Source organism: Lichenostomus cassidix, chromosome 7 (genome assembly GCF_008360975.1).
Source record: "Lichenostomus cassidix isolate B80296 chromosome 7, HeHo_3.0, whole genome shotgun sequence".
NCBI lineage: Eukaryota > Metazoa > Chordata > Aves > Passeriformes > Meliphagidae > Lichenostomus > Lichenostomus cassidix.
In genome coordinates, this window is record NC_139488.1 from 7,749,721 (window position 1) to 7,771,386 (window position 21,666).

Sequence of the window (21,666 nt, forward strand, 5' to 3'; positions counted from 1 at the left end):
CTTTTTCAATTTGTTGTTGCAAAACACAGTGAAAGCAAAAACACAGTAGAAGTGCTTAAAAGCAGGTGTTTTTTCTGGTAGTATCTGGGCACCCTTTTTTGTGGGTCTTCCCTCTGTGCCCCCCATTTTTTTACTGGAGAGCCATATTTTTACTCATAGTGCCATAAGGACAAAATTCCCCATTTTCTAACTGGCAGGAGGCTTGGGCTGGATGTATTTGTCCTACAGAAAATTATTCCAGTGTTCCTTTAAAGCAGTGAAATGATTTCAAGTCACATGCTTTTTAAATGAAATGTTAAACCTACTCGTTGCAAAAATCTGTCCTGAAGCAATAGTGGAAACTCTAATGACAAAACCTGATTCACAATGCTGTTCAGAAACACCAAATCTTTCTGCTAAAGGTAATACTTGAGAGTCCTAAAGGGTTGCCTTGCATGGGGAGCAGGGAAGAAGGAGAGGAGACTGTTTCTCATGCCATGTCTGATTTTTTTACAGAACTTCTCATCAACTTCAGATACTCAAAAATACAAGATATCCCCCATATTGTTTGTATTGCGATTGTAAGAAGACGTTAGATGAAAAGGCATGCAGCAGCTGATGTGAGGGGAATGTTTGCTGCTTTAGAAGTCTGTGTTGGTGCTTGTAGCTCAGTTCAAGGTCAACAAAAAAGCTGCAAGACTATTTTTGCTTTGCCTTGAAAAAAATCCACAGAGGTCTGGGTATGCAACTTGAAAATCTGCTTTTATTCATGCTGGTTATATAAATTACAGATATTACCATGCTATATACAGAATTGCTTATGTTGTTTTTTATATGTGATGCTTTCTGAACTTATGGGCAGCTTGCTTTAAGTCACTCTGACTAATGAACAGAGATGTGTTTGTTTCTTTGAAATCTGCTTCCATGTATCACAAAAATATCTCATTACTCTGTTTCCGCTTGCTTGCTTTCAACTAACGTCAATAGTATGGGTGAAAGGAGAAATGAAAGTAAAATCCATGTTTTACTGATTCAAGGAGGTTATGTTTTCATCGCAGATGTCTCACTTATACCTGCCTGAGAAAGCAGTAAGGTGCAAATGTTCAAGGTTTTGTATCTTAAGAACTTTGCATACATTAACCATGTCTTCTGTGGGCAGAATTGACAGGTGGTCAGCAAATGCTGCAACTCTTCAGTAACTGTTGGCATTTACCAGTTAGCATCCAAACTGCATCAGATTGGGATTTTTTTTATTAGTAGACTTTCTGACAGTACTTGCTGTAGTATCTGGGTGCTTCCTGCCCAAACTGATTTACTTCTGCAACTACTGTGAAAGAGACAGAAGTTTGACAAACTCTGTCCTCCAGTGACAAAATGGAGAGTTTCTAACACCACAAGTTTTGTGTCTGCTTCCTTTCTGGAACTCCCTTCTCACCCCAGCCTAGCCTACCTCCCTTCCACAACTTCTGCTGTGGTGTCAGATAAAAATTTATGCTGAAGGCAATTCCTCTTTGGAGAAAAGCAAACCCCAGACACCTCTGGGACATTCAAAATCAGAGGAACAAGAATCTTTGCTTTGAAATAGTATCTAAATCAGTGGTGTACAAGATTATGATTAAACAGAAAGTGTTTAACATAATAAAACCTAATTTTTCCAAACACATTATTGTCATTAGTTATCTTTATACGCTGTTTTCAGAAGCAAAAGATTTTGTTCTTATTTACAGAAATTCTATGGAAATTAGTTAAATTAGCAAGTAAAATTTATCTCTGCTGGGACCCCACTGAAGTAAAATTACTTCCAAGCCAGAAGGGATTTGGTCTTTTATCAGTGACAATGGCAAACCCGACTTGCAGAAGGCTATTTGGATCCTCAGGGAGAAAATTCCTTGTTTATATGTTATTGATAACAGAAAGAGGCCAAAGAATAACATAACGGTTTCCAGGAAAAGCTGATTTTTCAGAGATGACAGGAAAAAAACCATGAATTTTTAAAACCATCCTGTGTTCACACGATTCTTAATTTTTCCAGGATATGAACTTCAGTCCGTTGAATAAGGAGAACTCAGCTAGAAGAAAAGAAGGAAAAGATTAGTCTCATGGCACTCCCAGCTGCTCTTTTAAAAGTAACTGCAGACGAAACCTTCTCTGGCTCAAGGTAACTGCAAATGTCACTTTGACAATTTAATACAAACTGATAGGCATCTAAGAATCCTGTTTCTAGTTATTTTTAAAAAGAAGAATGCTTATTAGAAAACACTGTGTGAGAAAAAATTGCAATAAGAATAAGCATGGTATTTATGTGAACTTTTGTGGTTCTTGCAGCCTGTGGATTTTTATTGCAGGATTCCTCCTGGTGTCTTGTTTTTTAGATGGGTAAGGGAAACTGGAGGAGGGGAGGAAGAGAAGAGAATTCAGCAAGACTGCAGAAAGTATGTCTTGCTAAGACTGAGTTAATGAGTTTCAGGATATTTTGTCCTGCTCGAGATTTCACTGTCTTCTAAAACTATTTTTTCTCATGCAATTTCTAGCAGAACTTGAAAACTTTTCTAGTAAGAGCCACAGAAATATCACCTATCATCTAGCAGCACTGAACTGCTTGTCTTGGTGCCTTTAAAACCCACAATTGTATTTAACTCCTGCAGTTTGCTACCAGGCATGTCCTTTTTCGTAAGGTTATGACCCTAAAAAATGGCCATGGTCACAGCTCTTTTTGAACCTTTTAATAGAGCTGGTTTGAGATTTGCTTAGCATGCGAGAAGAAACCAAAAATGTTTGGAGCTTGATGTTAAATGAAAGTGAAGCCAACTGTCCTTTACTCTGCCAAAAGTTTAGGAAAGCAAGTGCGTGTGTAGTTCGTAAGTGCAGTTGAGGAGGTCAGAACCATTTCCACAATATAAACCAAAACAGAAATAAGGGGGGACATTGGATTGGGTGTGGTGGGTTTTAATGCAGAATTTCAATTTAGGCTGGTTATTGCATTTTTAGCTAAAGAACTAGTTTTTCTGGAGTGCTATTAGAGACAAAAGTGAAGAATAAAAAAAGATGTTTTGCTCTTGAGCAGACCTTCAGTTTGATGTATATGAAAGAACTCATGTATTTGTATATAGAATTTAACTGGACTTCCAGTCATTGACAGTCAGGATTCTGGTTTAGTTTTGTTCTGTTTATGTATGAGGAGAAGTGTTTACAGAGAGGCATTTAAAGGGGAGTTTGCAGGCTTTTAAATACATAACCATTTTAAGGTCATAAATCATTGAGCTTACAGAAAGCTAAGGGCTAGTATTAAAAAAGGAGATTTTCTTCTAAAGCTGCTAGAGCCAAACACACTGCTGTATTTCCTGAGAGAAGTCTGCTGGACAAATCCCCAGCTGGGTATACATCAGTGCTCTAAGGATCTAAGCCATGATGATTCAGAACACAATTGCTAGTCAGTAAGGAAAAAAAATTTTAATATAATGTTTGTAGAGTATTTTCCTAATCTTTCTATATTACTTAGTTAATGTTACTTTGCTGAAAGTGTTTTCATTGACTTTTAATTTTGCACTTTGAAAACCTGTGTAGAAACTTGCAGCACAAAAATGTTGCATGAGTCTGCTGAATCACAACTTTTTATGTTCCTTGGGCAGCTCCCCTGAGCATGTCCAGGCAATTGTGCAGTCTAGAGAATTAGTATAACGGACATGTATTTGTCAGTGCAAAGCCTTCATTCATGCAAGAACTCTGGGATCTTTGTGTTCTGACATTCAAGTTCATTGGCCAGTGTGTCAGGCAATTCCCGTGTTTCTAAGATGCTTGCAGTATCCTGCACCATTTAGAAGGGGAAATAGCTGCACCATTGTTTGAGAATGCAATGCAGAAAGTGATGAAAGAGCTCTGTTTCTTTTGTAATTGTACCAGCAACTTTTTTATTAACCAGAAAATGTGCTGTACACATCCCGTGTGCTTTGTATTAACTTATGAATGGGAAAGTTCACACTTACGGCAGTTTCAATAGCTGTGGGACTGAGGTGTTCTCTCAGCACAGCATAAACGCTTGGAGACATTGGAAGAAGATCTGATGGAGAATGGGGCTCTGTAGAATCATTTAAGCTACAAAGAAAAAAGCAAACAAAACTAAAATATGCAAAAATAACATTCGAGAAAACTTAGTTCCCTCCAGCTTCATGCATATCAGTGGAATATGGTGGATGTTTTTTAAGTTTGTTAACCCTGTACTCAGGCTTGCTGGTGGCCCTGTAAGCACATTCCAACAACCTGGTGTACACTTAAAGAGGTAGGACATAAGAGTCAAGTTTGTCCTCTCTTTTTTGGCCCTAATATCAGCTGCTGGAGGAAAAAGGGAGACAGTGAAAGATCAGTAGATCAGAGTACCATAAAATCTGCATTTAATTTTTACAAATGTTTTGGCACATGAATGGGAAAAGCACTGTGCAGGTGAAGTTCTTGACTTCCCTTTCTTGTGTTTAGTAGTCCTTGGCCTCGTGTTTCTATGCCAAAGTATTTTCAAATAATTTGGGGAAGGGAGGCAGGGGAAACTCTGAAATGGGATGGAAATTAAATAAAAACAACAGTTGAAGTGTAACAGGTCTGTAACGATACTTACATTTTGGAGACTGGGATAAATACAGAAGGAACATAACCTTTGCCTCCTCCATCTGAGGGCTTCGAGACTGGAATAAATATTGGAGAAATTAAATATTGCCTAGCCATTTTATTATCTGTTTGAAATTGATTATTTGCTTTAAATGCTGCAGTCCATAATAAATTGAAAAGTCCCTGCATAAATAAATAGTCATAAAAGTGAGGGGAATTCCTGAGATTAGTCCTTGAGTTCAGGTCTTAGTCACAGAATTGTCTGTGCTCCCTAGATATGAATCACAATATAATACCACAACTGACAAAAGAGATTTCATTAGGCCTTCAAAGCAAATATACTACAGCTCTGTAAGTTTGGTACTCTGAGTCTCTAGACTTCAGTTCTGCAAATGTTTTCAGCTCTGTTTCTGTAGATAGAGGTTCAGCAATGTCTTTTGCATGAAATTAAGCATACATATATATATATGTATAAGATTTTAGAGGATTAGAGCATTAGGCAAAGTCGACTGAGTTAAAATGAAGAGGGAGAAAAAAATTGTAGCCTTCAAATATTTTTGAGTTGTGTAGGAATTTTGAGTTCAAATGAAATTGTAACCTTTGATACTGACAGTCCAGAAGAATGTGTATTATCTATTAAAAAATGAGAATTTAAGGGCTTTTTTGAGAGAGAATGAATTTGATCTAAAAATTGGCTGACTTGTAACTTGGACAAAAAAGAACGTGGGCCTGAACATATTTGGAATCGTCCTTGTTTTGCCTTTTGCATTTTCCAGTGCAGTTGCCAGGGGTTTTCAGGAACATTGTCTGCCAGCATAACTTTGTAATTGTGCAGTACACTGGCAAAAGTTGGTGCAGATAAGCAACCTTTGGTTTAGGGTTCCATTGAATGGAAAGGAACAAAGTAGGTCTTCAAAGCTGCTTGGGAAATACTGAGTTTTTTTGAAAGTAAAGGGAGAGCATGCTACAGTGTAACACAACTATGAAGCTGATAAGCAGGATGATTTTTGAGTTTCCTCTCCTTTGAACACCTGAGCACTGAATTTTGTGATGTATCATTCAGGGAAAAAATCTATTTCTGAGCTTCTTTTAAATGTCATCACCTCCACTGTAGCCTCTAAGACCAGGGATATATTTGCAAAATGAAGCTGTCTAAATGATAGACACACGTTAAAACAGTTCCCTTGAAGATGACTATTGAAGGAGACATCTTAATCTGTTTTCTCCCTCCTCTCCCCACATTCCTCCAATTGCCTCTTGACTTTGCAGCTGCTGTGAAGAAAGGGTAAATAGAGAAATGGAGCCCAACCTTCATTTGGCTGACAGCTGTAGTGTTTGCCAAAGGCCTTATCTTTGGGGATATCTGGATATAGGTACTTCAGAGGGTTTTCAGGGACGTTGTCTGCCATAATAACTTTGTAATCACGCAGTATGTCGGCAAAAGGCAGGGCAGATAAGCGACCTTTGTTATAGGGTTCCACTGAATGAAATGTTACATCTCCTGTAAAAACACAAAGGCACCATAACCTGTAGATCAGTATCTGCAGCTGGAACACATTTTTGCCTTTCTTTTGAGATTTATACTTGCACAGGCTTTACCTGTTCTTACTGATGGTAATATCTTCCAATATGAAATGTCTGTGCATCTGGAAAGCAATCTAAAGCCTGCAGTAAGCAGGTACACCTCATGGAGAGCTTTGTCAGTATCAAGAACTCAGAGATAGAATGTCAGAGTTTTGGTTTGTTTTTGAGAAATTATGGTACTTGTAGCTTGTCCAAAACCATACTATGACATGATATATGTGAATTTTACTTTCAAACCAAAAAAAACCTTGACTCTTCTATTACAGATATATTGCAGAGTTTGGTTTGGTTGTTGTTCTGTTTTTGTTTTTTTGTTGGGTTTTTTTTTTGGGTTTTTTTTTAATTATACTTACCATTTTCCAGCTGATCCACCCAAGTAAAGGTAATTCCACCCAGATTGCTCTCACTAAACCTTAATAAAAATGTTCCTGGTGTCTTGTCTTTCAGCAGAATTCGTTCCTTTTCTTTGCTTACAAATCCCATTACATACCTGAGGTATAACAAGAAATCATGGGTTTACTTTTGGAAAGAAATACAGACTTTGATCTGAGCAATGTGTAGAATCATAGAAGGGCCTGGGTTGGAAGGGACCTTAAAGTTCACCCGGTTCCAACCCCCCTGCTGCGGACAGGGACACCTTTCATCAGACCAAGTTGCCCAGAGCTATATCCAGCCTAGCCTTGATCTGGCCAGACTTTATACAAGTGTTCAAAACGTGATTACAAAGCTTTATAAGGTCTGAAGACTATGACCAAAGCTTTGTGTGATTTTTCATGTGGAGTAAGGCATTGAGCTCAAAGTACTATGAAGTCTGGTGAAATGTATCCCAGTACTGGACTGCATAGACAGAGCTGAAGAATAGATCAAAACCTGCATTTCTAAGAGATTCAATGTTGCTCCCCTTTGGCAGGAATTTCCAAAAGTTATAAATGGGAGAAGGGAGACAGAAGTGTTAAACTCATTGCAGATAAAACTGAGATTAGTAAAGGACACAGAAAAAGTGTAGGGAGTTCAATATACAGTTGTTCCCTTGTTGCTCACCCATCAATCCAAAGAGGAAGAATGTGTTTTTTAATCAAGTCCAGGATTGCTTCAAGCCAAACCCAAAAGGTAAAAGACTTCCCAGGCAAATGTTCCTAATGGTTAAAAAACAACCACCACAAACAAAACCAACACACACAAGAAGAATATCATGAGAATGTAGTTACCCAGCATTCACATGACATAGTTTCTTCTCAGTTTCTTAAGAATAAGCCACTTTGCTCAAGTGAGAATGACAATTTGAACTGTGGTTTTTAAGTTAACGTCTCTTTTTCAACCTGACATAAAACCAACTGATTTTTAAGATATGCATTGGAAGCACCTTATTTTTCAAGAAAAAAAATCCCATCTGTGGTTTCTTCCTAGTTATAAACTTATATTTTGAGTGAAATGAAGATGAGAAAGTTGAACTTCCAAGGAAAAAATTGTTTAAATAATGTAGTTAATGTGAATAAGACAGGCTTGCCCTTCTTTATCAATACATTCTCTGTTGCTCATCAAAGTTAGTGCATATATTGACTATCTTGAAATAATTTAGGTCAAAACTGAGCATAGAAAAAATAGTACTTATGCTGTATGCAAAATATATTACGTGCTTTGATAAGACTTTCAATTTACCATTTACAGAAATGTATGTCATGCTGTAATGGCAGTTTGTGATATCTGTAGCAATATAACTAAGTAGATTCCTAATCCCAAGCTTCACGCTTCTGGAAGTGTTATTTTTGCTAGTTTAATTTTTAGTAGGGATGTGATTGTGCTGAGCTGCAAGTCCCACATACGGCAAATGGGATTCCTATCAGCAGCATCAGAGAAACAGAGATAGGCATGGCTGCGGGTGTTATGAGATATCAGAGTCTAGTTTTACTTTTGGAACAGTACCTTGCAGAACTTTGCCCAGGAGAGCTGATAATCATTGTAACTGACTTGTTGTCCTGAAAGAAAACAAAAAAAAAAAAAGACCCAAAAGGTGCATGTATTATTCTAAAGTTATGAAACAGATATATCTTGGTATCTGTATAGTTGGGTGGGGGGTTGAGGGGAGAAGTACAGTACATACAGAGCTGGGGAGGGAAGGATAGGGGCATGCTGAGGGACTGTAGATCTTTTTTCTGTATTCTTTTGAAGCAGGTGATAATGGTAGTTTTGGGAATATTTGCCTAAAGTAGCCTGTGATTTGGTGTCTGCAACATTACGTGCTCAGCTTCAGTTTTTAGCCCAAGTGTTACTTTTCAGCTTTCCCTAAGGTCTCTCTCTTCTGGGGAACAGTTGGGTCTTAGGGTATTCAATAGTTCACCTCTCTGAGGTTACAGGGCCTCTTTGCTGTGCTGACACCAGTGAAGCATCTCTGGTGAGGTCCCAGAAGTGAACAGACCCACAAGGACAGGTACTAAAAATGAAACAAACCCCAAACCAAACCTCATAAGCAAGCAAAAATACTTCCTTTTGATTTCAGATGCAAGAGATAATTGTTAAGGAAGCAAAATAACATCACAGTGTGACTTTGTGCCCTCTCCCTTCAGTTGAGCAGCCTGGAAGATTGAAAGTTGAATTACTTTGTGATAAGAATAAGCTGATGCCTGCTTTTCTTTAAAGAAAAAACATGTCATTGTGACATTTTTGACATCAGCTCTGGAAGTGGAGGTCATGCCATGCTGGTTTTGGCTGGGGTAGAGTTCATTTTCTTAGCCAGTGTGTTTTAGATTTGTGCTGGGAACAGTGTTGGAAATATAGGGATATGTTTCAGGTCTTGCCGAGCAGGGCTTACACACAGTCAAGGTCTTTTCTGTCTCTCACCCCAGCCCACGAGCAAGGGGGCTGGGAGTGCAAAGAAGTTAGGAGAGGACAGATGGGACAGTTACCTGATCCTAACTGTCCAAAGGAATATTCTGCACCATATGGTGACATGCTCAGCATGTAAACTTAGGGGTTAGAAGAAGGGAGGAGGGGATGTTTGGGGTGATAGCATCTGTCTTCCCAAGTAACTCCTTTGTATGATGGATCCAGCCCTGATTTTCTGGCTGAACATCCGCCTGCAGATGGGAAGTAGTGAATGAATTCCTTGTTTGACTTGTGTGCATGTATGGCTTTTGCTTTACCTGTTAAAACTATTTTTATCTTGACCCACGAGTTTTCTGACTTTTACCCTTCCCATTCTCTGCCCATCCTACTGGGAGTGAGTGACTGAGTGGCTGTGTGGGGCTTAGGTGCCAGCTGGTGTTAAACCACAGCACCTGCTTAAAACCCATACCTGTAACTATCAAAAATAAGAACCCCAAAGCAAATAAAATCTGTATATTTCTACACACTTACCTGTAAGTTTCTCTGCCAGCATGTTGAGCTGTTCAGAATTGAGTCCACGACCGACGTATGATGAAAATTGCCAGCTCAGTACTTCTAGGAGCTGGCTTAAAGTGGCAGCAGGGGGGTTGTTGAAGAAAGACAAATTCTGTAACAGAATGAATGCTTTGTGTAGACACTTAGCAACCATGAAATACATGTCAGGCTGTAACAGGAGGCTGCAAGTACTTGAGCAGAATCTGGAAGTGTTGAAAGTGACCTGTGTGTGGGGAAGCATTGGGGCAAATATGTGTGGCCTTCCTGCCGGCAGGCACCCAGTTGGGCGAGACTCCTAGAGTGAGTTAAAGTCCCTGTGTTCATCTTGGATGATAAAATACCTTGCTATGCTTCTGGTAGCGTCCTGTGTAAAGACAATGAAAATATGCTTGAATGCTATCCAAAAAATCTAGATATTATCACTACGCTTTAATGTTTGGTGCATGGAAACCTCTAACCATTATGTACTGATATGGCGATATGCTGTTGAATCATTTGGCTTGTCTTGGTTATTTCATTTAGGGTTTTTTTGGATTGTACTCATTATGGGCATACTGAAGACTGTGCAAAAACTCTTTGGAGTATGACAGCCTGCTGGTCAGCTGGCCTGCCACCATGGTAGACTGTCTGACCCCTTCCCTCCTCTGAGCATCTATGTGACTGCACTAATCCCCAGCTGAAAGCCCGAGAGCCATTGACAGCACTATTCCACAATCTGCAAATACAGTGACTGAACCTAAAATATGTGCTGATACAGCTGGAGCCTTAGAAAGAATGATTCTGCCTTTGCTCAGGTTAGAGCCACTAGAAGTTGCTACTTAACATTTATAATCTTTTCCACACAAAGCCCAAGTTCCTATAAAATGCATGGGAGAAAGCAGCACTTAAGTACATCAGAGACCCACCTATGTGCCTACTTTGGTTTAGAGTTGTACTAGTAGAATTTTTTTGTAACAGGTCTAGTTTTAGTCACAACACCCAAGAAAGATAAATTCAGACTAGAGAAGTTGTGGAGAAGGACTGTCACCTTTCCTTAGTTTAAGAGCTACTACTTTAGGCTACAAAAAGGAAAGCTAAGCGTGCATGTGGTTTTATATCTGGGCAGGGAAAGAAAGATAAAGAGAACAACATTAAAGTGTGATGTTTATAGCAGTGCGTGTGAAAAAAAGGCCAGTTCAAGAGGGAAGTATATATATTTTTTATACTTAATGTATTTAGTAACTGAATAATAGGTGAAAATGTGCAGAAGTCAGTATTTGCACACTGAGGGCCTACCTGAGGGTCATTGGTTGACAAGTTGTACCAAATGATAGAGGCCCACGCATTGGGCAGTTGGCTGACATTGGAAATCATCACCACAGGCAGAGAGCTGGTCTGGTGGAGAGAATGAAGGCAGGGTGTAAATGCTGCTGAGGAAAGTGTAAGTACTGTGCTGTGCTTTGGCTTTTCAGCCTCTCTTCCTTCCCAAAGCATATAGTTCTTTTCCAGAAGTTCTGGAAATCCCGTGTCTGCCTGTGGTTGCCGCTGAGGGCCTCATGGGGGGCAGGCAGGCCTGTGGTCAGGCCTACATAGTTGTCTTTCTGTAAACTGCTGGAAAATGCCTTTTACTCTTGCCCCAGAAAATCTGTCCCAAATACTCACTTCCAGATTTATGGTCAGTCCATACAGGCAGACCTGTGTTTCAAAGCTGATGGAGTGCAGCTCCTCAGTCACCATGTGAGGGCCCTGAGGGAGTAAGTAGGTTATAAAGCTGTGAGTGTGCAGTTGGCATTGAACACTGGAAAGAAACCTCATATCAAGTATATATGCAGAACAGGAAAAGAAGGAAGTGAAGGAAACAATTTGTTTGTTCAACTTTGACATTAAATGAGTCCAGAGTCTGGTATTTTTTCTGATGAATCTAACAAAACCCCTTAATATTGTTAAAGCACTACTTCTAAACTTCTTTTTCTAAAATGGTACTTTAAAACACAGACTTGCACACAAAAAGTTAACAGATAATTTCGTGTGTCTGATAAATGTTGTCTCCAACTTTGCTTTTCCTAAAGTTTCTTTACTGATTTACAATTTGACTTTGAACAGAGATGTTCAACTTCAGGGAGAAACAAACTAGAAAGAAAGAAAATAGCCACAGCTTTAATGACAAATAGGACTTCATCTAGGTTTGCTGTGTGTACTGAGATGGTACTAGTTGAAAGAGTAGAGGCCTAAATCATTAATCCAAAGTAAATCTGGTATTAAAACCCCAAGCTTTTCTTGGATGGAAAAAAAAAAATCTGTTTGTCATGGTTGATTAAAGTTTGTCGTATAAGCGTTTGTTTTGATTACAAAACAGCATAGCTCTGTAAAGATCCAAATCTCTGCCCCTTAGGAAACAGATCTTTCGAAATTCATTTCCATCCCCAGAAAAATATATTTGTCCTTTTCCTGTTTTGTTGTTGGCTTTTCCCTCCCCATCATGCATTTGTTTCTTTTTGTCATACTTTTCTTTTAAAAAAGAAATAAAACATTGCAAATTGAAATGGTTCCATTTACTGAAATACTCTGCTTTCAGTGAATGTAAAATGAAACCATTTCTTGGGAGAGGGCCTCCTGGCCTTATCTTTCTCATGGAGCACCTCCTCCAGGACATGTATAGGCCACTGCAACAAGAGATACTGAATAAATGAGGGATTGAGACCACAGGAGATGCTTCAGCATCTGAATAATAAATCTGCCTTCCAAAGGGAAAATCCAGCTTAGACCTGAAGGTTTTTACATTAAATACTCATCCATCAAATGAGCTGAAATGTTTTAATTCAGGTAGAATCAATCCAGCTCAACCTGCATTGCTGGCACAAAGTCGAAAAGGATTGGTGAAACTACCCTTCTTCCTCCCTTAGCTCCCCATTATGATTTTACAAAAAGAAATTTTTCTCATGGAGAAACATCTAGGCAAAAAGGTACATCTGCATGAAAGGACAAATCTGAAACAGAGAACTTCCACTTTTTTTGAGGCAAGTTATATTTAACTACACTTTTAGCATACATCCTATAAGATCCTATAACAAACCAAGTCTTAAAAGTATTGTAGTTGCTGTTAACAAAAAAAGCCCCCAACCCTTGTTCTGCTGATAATCACTTTCACAGACTGACTTAACCAAGGAGAGGCTCTGTTTGAGAGGAAATCAGCAGTGAACCAGGTCACAGTTCAGCTGTCCTAATTCTCCACAGCCCTATGATAGCTTTATATAGTTTTAAAGGTACAATGTGTGGAAGTGGGAGGAAGATGCTGCCAGAATTTCCAGAATTGCCAACACTTCTTAACCTACATTTTTGCATTTGCCTGTTGTGATGTCAGTGATTTTGTAAGTAGCAGAGTGACTGGGAGTTGAGCCTTGAGTTTCAGTCTTGCTAATCGGGTTGTGAGTTGTTTTCTGTTCAGAAATATGTGTGAAACGGGCATAAGTATCTTCTGCTTTAGGTTTTGGTAAAATTCTTCATGCTGATCATACCTTTTGCTTTGTACTTAAAGACCACTTCAAATAACTGTTGTGCTTGTATAACTACAGCTATTTGGGCTGTGATATGAGTGATTATATTTTTATACACACACTCATACACACACTCACACACACAGATTTTTCTGGTTTTATTTTAAACTTGCTTATACAACTTTACCCTCAGTTTTGCTGGTTTTAGTGCTGTGGTGTCATACACAGAGTCACCACAAGAGGGGAACCTACGACCGGGCTGGGATGAACTTAAATTAAGTACATTTTTGGTCCTGGCTGAGTAAACAAACCCCCCTTGGATGCAAAAATAATGACACCCTGACTTCAGCTGTGAACCTGACCAGCAGAACATATATTTAAAGGACTGTTCCTATAGGAAACAATCGTTTAAAAAAAAAAATCCTTAAAAGCTTGGTTTTTTTTTTTTTTCCAAAATGTAAATGACCAAAAAAGGCTACCTTAGTGAGGAATGCACGCATTCAGATTATTACTGCCTACCTTCTATTGTAACTTTTAAAATACACAGACTTAAGGCATCTGAGTCATTCCAAGCAGTTCTCATTATCTTACTACTACTAGTAAGATACTATTTATGTCACTTACTCTAGCCTACTAATTGGGTTTTTACTTAATATATAGTATAGATTTCAAAATCTAACAACTCTTTGATTTAAATAAAATAAAATATGAAATACTTGTGAGAGTAAGAAAAACCATGTAAAATAAATGCACAAACCTCATTTCCTTTGCTTCCAGCACTTGTTTTCATTTCTTTGGGTTGCTGTATAAAGCAAAGCAGTAGTTAGGTGTCAGAGAAACTACAGACAGAACTACATGAGAGGAACATAATTTGTAACCAGGTTGTACTTAGCTATAATGAGATTTTATTTGCAATATACAAATGAAGTCTAATGAACTCTGACACTACACCTCAAAAAATTCTATTCAGTGAGGAGTGTTTTGATATTTTTAAAGAATTTTTAGGAAACTAAGTTAATGTAACAAAGCATTAATTAGGGTGCTTGCCAAGTGTGTAATACAAAAAAGCACTAAAGACCATCGATCTCGATCTCCTTTTGCAAAACTACACAGATGCACTGCATATGTGGTTAAGTCCCAAAAATACCACAGGCAAGAGAGTGAAAGCAGGACACACTGGGCTGTCAGAGAAGTTACACAAGCCGTGCTCTAGTCTCTCACAAAGTTGTTATCACAACCATTAATTTCTGATAGATTTCAAGTATTCAATTCTATTTCCCCTAGAAAATTGTGGTGTGGTTTACGGTTTTTGTTTGTTCTGTGTGTTGGGTTTTTATGGTTGGGTTTTTTGTTGTTGGGTTTGGTGTTTTGGGTTTTTTGTTTAACCAAACTCAGTTTCTGAGAAGCTTTTAAATTCAGCATGATTAGTCTTTCATTTTCTGGTATTGCTTTGTCATTTCTGTAAAAATATATAGTCTTATTTTATGGAATGGATAAAGTATGGAATGGCATAAAGAGGTTCTAGGAGTAAAATTTCTGTATAAGCACAAAGAAAATTAATGTAGACTTGACAGTAATACAGTTCTCCCTCCATACTTTCCAAAGAATCTTTGATTTCTCTACCAGAAGCACACAATAGTAAAAAAGCAGTCAAACCCACCAAATGTCGAAATTCTACTGACAAGCTTCCATTTGCAGACTCATCCATGTTCATGGCTTTCACGTGTGTTCCACACAGAACAAATCTGCGGTTACTGTGGAGGACATTGTAGTTATGTATTCAAATACCATGGTGTTGGAAAAATTTTAGACATATGATACTTTTAGTGCCTTACCTTACAGTTGAAACATTCCTAGAAGAGAGGAGGGGTGGGGGAGAGAAAACAGATTGTGAGTCAGTAAATGTGTAAACCATAACTTGTACTGAGTAGCATATCTGAGATGGTAGATTTTGCCTTGTCAAAGTTGGTTTGCGTTGACAACACAACCACAGTTTCTAAACTGGAATTCATCTTAAACTGAAATTCGTACAATCCGCTTAGACTTTTGCATCTGGCCATGTGTAGGTAATGCATTTTATCTTGCTATTTGTTATCAGACAATACATGGCTTTTGAGAGAAACAGTCCTGGCTTCTCTCTTGCTTCTTCCTCACTGGGTGTTTTCCCTCTTTCTCATGGGCCAACGTCTATGTCCATGCAGCCAAGGTGTTTTTTTAGGGGTTTGCAGAAGAATGGAGGTAGTTGTGCCTAGGGCTGGGGATGGTAAATGGTGAGAGCTCGGAGATATTTCAAACCTAACTATCCCATAAATGCAATACAGTTTGATTTCAAGTTTTCATGTGATGCTGCTGTATCAGTCTGATAAATTTTATTTAAGTCTTGAGACAAACCTTAAATGGACTTCTTGCCTCCAGTTTGAAGACATCAATTAGATTTACAGCTTTGTTTTAGAAAAAGAAATCTTCCACATAAAAAAAAAAGTGTTACTCTGATCTTTTAACTGGTGGTTTGGTTTTTTTAATTTTTTTTTTCTTTTCCTTTTAAAAAAAGCTTTAAAATCAGATAGGATACCCACTGAAAAAAAACTGTGTTGTCTCTGTAGGGAGAAAGAGAATATCTTCACTTTTAAGTTTCTTACTTGTCAATAGTTGCTTTCACTCTGATCTGGTAGTTCAGCTCTGGCAGTTTAATTAGCAACCTTCAAAACAGAAAATGAGAGCCTGAATATTAACAGAATAAATTTCTCACCAGAAAACACGAGACTGGTTGCTCCAGATTAAAGTATCAGAAGTTATTATAATCTGGAAACAGGCTGGGCATCTAGGATTATTACACAATTAATAGGGTTGAATGGTCAGAAAGAGGAGTTGGGCTGTTCCAGTGGTGGGTGGTCTACCCTCCTTCTAAGTGTGTGGAAAAGTTAGTATGTTTGAGGGAATGGCTGGAGTTAGGAAATGGATTTGTATAATCTCTGACTGCACCACAGATGTGTGGGAGCTTCCCTTCATGTACCTTTTCTCACCCCCACCCCTTCAAGCACTTTGTGCTGTGAGCTGGGAATGAAATGAGAGTTATTCTCCAATCTTTGCTCTTTCACAAAGTCAGGCAAGGAGCTACTGGGAGAGAACTAACTTGTCTCTGCTTCACCAGAGACCCCCAAAATGCAGCAGCTTCTCTTTCCTCTGTGCAGAAGTGGCTCTGAGTATCCTGAGTTTGGCTTGTATGATAAGGATCATTATTTCCTCAGTTTGTAAAGTTGTTTATACAAGAATTCAATGCATACAGAACCCTGAAGGTGCTGCCTTTAGCCACAGTGTGCCTCTCTTCCTCGTGTTTTACTCTTTATTGCCACTTGTTCTGTGTGACAAATTCTATGGACTTTATAGCCCCATTCCAGAAAATCTCCCTGCAGTTGAAATAATCCCTAGCAGGAGTTGGTCTGCTTTGCTTTCCTAGGATAAAATACTGCCCACAAATGAAGGAGTTTATATCAGGCTTTTTTCCCCTTACCTTAATTTAACAGTGAACTGTATTAATGTTTTGAGAACCATTGGCCTCTGGGGGTGTGTTGGCATGCAGGGCTGCCTTTCAACCACGAAGGAACTGTGTGAGAAGAAGTGAAAAAAATAGATTTTTAGGAATATGTATAAACAAACAGCTGGGGTTTTTTTTTGGGGGGGGGCGGTGGGGGGAAGGGGCTGGTAGCTCTTAAAGTCTTCTTTCTGTACAGATGCTGAAGTGGCAGCTATGTATTCCAACTCTTAGTTCTCAAAATGATCCAGTGGTCTAACTTTCATTTAAATTGTTCCCATAAGAGACAGATATTTGGAACACATTGAAAATCACATCAAATTCTATAGTCCTAAAATATAAGGATGATAAAAGTCTTGGTCTTCCAAAATTTTCTCAGAACCATAACAGAGTATGAAAACACACTGAGCATGGCTCCGATGAAATGAAACAATTAAAAAAATATATAGTTATAGAAAATAATTGAGTACACTTTGCTTTCAGAGACTAGTGGTATATCTCTAGTATAGCTGGTACTAAAGGCAAGAGAAATGATAATATTTTATCTATTAATAGGAGGGTGAGTTGGAAGGGCAGCAAGAAGAGTATCTTGGTGGGGAAGAGGAAAGACAAGAAACATTTACTTAAAAAAAGTAGCAAACCCACAAACAAAAAAACCCACAACTTTCCTCAGCAGAATGTATGTAACTCCTCCTAAAATAAGGGGATTTCTGGCATTCACTTAGAGTCAGAACTTGATGACAAGCCCTTAAACTCTTCCCATGAGAAGCTGCCTGGCACCTTCAGTTCCTATGAGTTTTGACGACAGCTGTACATGCTGCTTATATTAGGGAACCTGGTCTTTGAAATCCTCAGACATTCAAACTTTTTCATTTTTTCCTTTTTCTTTTTTTTTCCTTCTTCTTAACACTGTGTTCTCATTGTTGAGAAATTTACCAGCTGAGGTAAAGCTCAGTACACTGGCAGTGGCTTACGCACTTCCGGAAAAGGTTGTAGAGCAGAAAGTTGACTTTTTCCAGCAGCTGAGGTCTTTGCACAGGAATAGGGTCCCCATCATAAGTCAGCCTGGTCAGGAGTTCATCCAGCTTTTCTAGTTGCCTTCTAACTTGAAAGAGACTCTCTGCCAACAATGTAAAGCTACAGCAAGACAAAGAATCAGTTTGCAATCCTTCGTGTAAACAATTTCTTAAAACATGAGAACTACTGAAGTTCTTGCTTGGGGAAAATCAGAATCTGTATTGAATGGTGCTTTCTAGCTTTGCCCAAACTCACATCCATTCATCTTTTGTTTACAGGAGTACATAAATACATTGGCCAAATCACCTATTTTATCTTCAAAGAGAAATATTTTTGCAACAACATAGCAATGTCTGCAAAAATTTGAAAGAAATATATACATAGCCCTGATGTTGTACATGCAGGGCACTTGTGCCAACATTAATTCTTTCCTACAGCTCAGTAGTTTAGCAAAATGTACTCTTTAAAAGGATAATTTTATATAAAATGAGCAAGTTAACAAGACTGAAGAAGTGTAAAAGCAGTAAGGAAAAATAAATCCAAACACACTTGCTAACACTTCAATAGGGTATGGGTATATAGAATCACATTTTGAAGCTATTTTTAGTGTCTTCATTGGAAAAAAAGTACTTCAGTGAAAAAAACCCAAACAAACTACTCAAAATATAGGAAAAAAACAGGTTTTTTTTTTCAATCCTAAAATTTTCATGGTAATTTTCCTTCTTTTTTACGTCTTAATTTTTACTTCACCTTTTCCATATGAGAGTTTTAATGGGACCATGATGTTGACATTCTCTGTTATTTTTTAGATCTAATGCTATTTTCTTTTTATTTGCAATAACTTCAGAGTTGCCACCACAGAGATTAGTGCCATTCAATTCCTGCACAGTGTGAAGGCTGGAGGAGTGAGTCAAAGCATAAAGCCTCTACCTAGACACAACTCCCACTGTGTTCAATGACAAACTCAGTCAGCACCATTCTTACTCAAGCAAAACTCCAGAGAGAATATGTGTCCTGTAACTGGAAGAGCTGTCAAACTCAAAAATGAGTGACTACCATGAGTCAGGCTCTGCAGTTCACCGTAGTGTTAATTCTGAATAGTGAGTGTTGCCCACCGAATCACTTTTAGTTAGCACCTTTTAGTAATTGACTTTCTTAGCTGCTGGTGAATTTGCTGCTGTTGCAGCAGATCTAAAGGAATGATCATTTCAAGTGCAGCAGACTTCCTGTGGTTTTCAGTGGAAACGCAAGGTCAGGGCAGGTTTACCAGTTCTGGAGCTGATCGAGCCCACCGTGCAGGGGCCCCCCGATGCAGGCGATCTGCTGCCGTCTCTTCCAGTCCAGCAGCTCCTCGGTCAGCATGTTGCTCGTCAGCATATCGATCTCATGGATCACGCGCCCGATTTTACTGAGCACTTCCTGCAAAATAGGAAAGGTGGCATAAACTGACCACAGGCAACAGCTGCAAAATTTGGCAATTATTAGCAAGTGCAGGTTACATTTTTTTTTCAGTTATTCTGAAACTAACTGTATTTAGTTCCTAGTGCTTCAGTGACCAGATTCATCACCGCTTGTACATTATTCCTGAATCTCTATGAACTCTTCTACAGTAAAACTTCTTTTTTGGGAGGGTAGGAGGGAAAATTGTTGCATTCTTTATGGGCATAACATCTCCAAGATGTTGACACTTTCAAGCTCTGTCAAGTTAAAAAAGTTCTGCTTTTGTTTTGCATCATATACAGTGCATTGTTGTTTTGTTCGCTTAATTTAATCATTTAAAAAAACCCCATGGACTCAAACGAATTGCTTCACTCTTAAGGTGTGCAGAACCATGTCCTTGATTGAGCTGTTACTTAATTGCCAATTTCTTAACTTCTAGTCAAAATCACCCAGACCCACTCAGACATTTTGCAAATATTTAATTCCTGTGTTATTCGTCTGTTCTTCAGAGATGAGAGTTTTAAGAGTCCCACATACGCATTTGAGTATTTGGTGTGGGAATAAGGGGAGAAAGCAAATTAACCACAAATGACAAAACATTGTCACTAACCTTTCTCTTGTAGTCTAAAGTATTGAGCATCGCCTGCAACGCCAACATTTCCTGTTTAATGAGGGCACTGTTTTTGTCATTCTGCTCTGCAGGGGACAAAAAAAAATCAGTATAAATACATGTGTGGGTGCATGTGCTTGTTTATAAGGGGAGGAGAGGAAAGAAACCACTACCGAACTGCAGCATGAACTAGTGAAAAAATAAGGTGTGGACATCAGTAGATTATGTAACAGCCTATTTCATTTGAAAGGACTACCTTTAGTACAAGTTTAATATAAGGTTTTATGGCTCCAGTCCGTAGATGTGTATGTGGAACAGGAAAAGGCAGAAAACATATGGATGAGACCTAGAGTTCTCTACATTTCTCATCCCTGTGCATACTCCTGTGTATTATGTACATCTGGCTAGGATCAGTGACTGATCTGTACACACAAACACACCCGTGGTGTCAGCAGTTAGGCTAAAGCTCTTTGGACTCAATGTGAATTATGATGTCTGGCTGAGAGGCATTTGAAACAGAGATAAAGTGTTCATCGCCAGGTGAATTTCAGCAGCCAGGAGCATTGATCACTGGGCATTTCTCCCTCTCTCTAACTTTTGTCCTTCTCTGGATCACACACTAGTTTCCAGAGTCCCCCAGCTCACCCATGCTCTTTCACATGCAGCTCTTCCCCACCCTCACTTTCCCCAACCTTTTGCATCTTTCATGCTACATTCAAAAAAGAAATTGGTGTCAACTGTGTGTCTGCTAAGCTCTGGACTGATGTCTTCCCATTGTGTTAGGGTAGATGTTTCAGTAGAGGCAGACAAGTAACCATCATCAGCTCAGCCACACCGATTGCTCCCACACACTGTAAGCTGGCTGTGCTGGAGTAGAGCAGTGAAATTTTAAGCCCTGAAAGTCATTTATGTCAGCATGTTTTATTTTGCAAGTGGGGCAGCTTTCAGTTGTCTGTGTGGTCAGTAATTATGATTGGCCTGACGACTAGCAACTCATTAAACCATGCAACTCTTCTGATTGCTGGGTCATATCCAGCCGTCAACATAAAGGAGTGATGTGTGTAAGGACTCAGGCATTTCAAGCCCAGTATCTCTGCATGTTCACAGGAAGATAATATAAAGATATCTAAGCAGACACAAGCAGACCCAGTTTCTTTTCTGAAAGAGATCGTGCAAGGACTGTTGCCACGTGCAGATCTCAACCATCACAGGCTGGTCAAACATGCATTCAAAGTGCTTACCAGCTGGTTATCACCACTGTGGTCAAAAAAAGAATAGAAAGCCAAGTTAGAGGCTAGAAAAATCAGTTTTGTGCAACTCTGGGAAATAAGAGTCTCTTCCACATTCTGCCAAAGAAGGGCCACGTAAAAGGTGAGGAAATTGAAAAATAGGTTCTTTAAATTAAGAAACATACTACTTTACATGTCATTCTGCAGCTTATCCATGGAAAACAGTTATACTTGTTTAACATGATCCTTTTTACCCTCTTAAACCCAAAAGAGTCATTATGTTCTGGGACTATAGCTTTATTTATACTAAAGACCCATTTTTATGTTTACATATATTATTTAGGTAATGCACAAAAAATGCTGATACTGGAGTCTAGCTGCAGAATCAGCCATTTCCTAGAGAATCTAAAAATTAGTATAAGAACTCTTACCTAAGCTTTGTATTGTTTTGTACCTGAAGTCAAATTCCTCTTGCAAATCTTCCAAGTATTTCACATCTTGGTCAGTCATCTTTCCGAGAAAAGAAATGAACAAATGCATAATGTAGTATTTTCCTTTCTTACCATTTAAAACCCCCTGAGCAGCTCTGGAAACTCTGGTTTACTATCTTGTAAAATTTAAAAAGGATGATTGAATAATAAATACATGTTTATAGCTACAGATTTATTTTACTTGTTTAGAAAGTCAAATATTATCCTCTCTCCTGCAGTTGACAGTGGTTGATTCAGCTTTATCCCTTCTTGTTTACTACTGCAATGACATAGTGGAAAGTAGGAATGATTATGTTAGCTTGAGCTAAACTGAAATTATTATGCCAATAATGTTACT

The 21,666-nt window shown here is 38.6% G+C and overlaps 2 protein-coding genes across 4 annotated transcripts in view; one reads left to right on the top strand and one right to left on the bottom strand.

The window, feature by feature from the left end:
- Window positions 1-1,642: 1,642 nt before the first annotated feature.
- Window positions 1,643-21,666, bottom strand: part of STAT4 (signal transducer and activator of transcription 4) — a 39,364-nt gene continuing 19,340 nt past the window's right edge. For both annotated transcript variants that reach the window (XM_085066042.1, XM_085066041.1), the window contains exons 6-24: window positions 21,270-21,348; window positions 19,610-19,695; window positions 18,827-18,978; window positions 17,521-17,679; window positions 16,522-16,614; window positions 15,650-15,709; window positions 14,846-14,863; window positions 14,671-14,764; window positions 13,768-13,812; window positions 11,179-11,262; window positions 10,813-10,911; window positions 9,514-9,649; window positions 8,083-8,135; window positions 7,201-7,295; window positions 6,513-6,649; window positions 5,885-6,076; window positions 4,586-4,652; window positions 3,963-4,071; window positions 1,643-2,048 (exon numbers count right to left, since the gene is read on the bottom strand). In XM_085066042.1, coding sequence (XP_084922168.1) covers window positions 2,022-2,048; window positions 3,963-4,071; window positions 4,586-4,652; window positions 5,885-6,076; window positions 6,513-6,649; window positions 7,201-7,295; window positions 8,083-8,135; window positions 9,514-9,649; window positions 10,813-10,911; window positions 11,179-11,262; window positions 13,768-13,812; window positions 14,671-14,764; window positions 14,846-14,863; window positions 15,650-15,709; window positions 16,522-16,614; window positions 17,521-17,679; window positions 18,827-18,978; window positions 19,610-19,695; window positions 21,270-21,348 — 1,785 coding nt within the window. In that variant the 3' untranslated portion in view covers window positions 1,643-2,021. The remainder of the gene's footprint in view (window positions 2,049-3,962; window positions 4,072-4,585; window positions 4,653-5,884; window positions 6,077-6,512; window positions 6,650-7,200; window positions 7,296-8,082; window positions 8,136-9,513; window positions 9,650-10,812; window positions 10,912-11,178; window positions 11,263-13,767; window positions 13,813-14,670; window positions 14,765-14,845; window positions 14,864-15,649; window positions 15,710-16,521; window positions 16,615-17,520; window positions 17,680-18,826; window positions 18,979-19,609; window positions 19,696-21,269; window positions 21,349-21,666) is intronic.
- Window positions 2,010-21,666, top strand: part of MYO1B (myosin IB) — a 172,387-nt gene continuing 152,730 nt past the window's right edge. Inside the window, exon 1 of one of the 2 annotated variants that reach the window (XM_085066038.1) lies at window positions 2,010-2,137. The gene's annotated coding sequence lies outside the window, so the exon portion shown is untranslated. Of the gene's footprint in view, window positions 2,138-10,841; window positions 10,958-21,666 lie in introns of those variants that run through there. The other variant, XM_085066036.1, reaches the window with a different exon arrangement.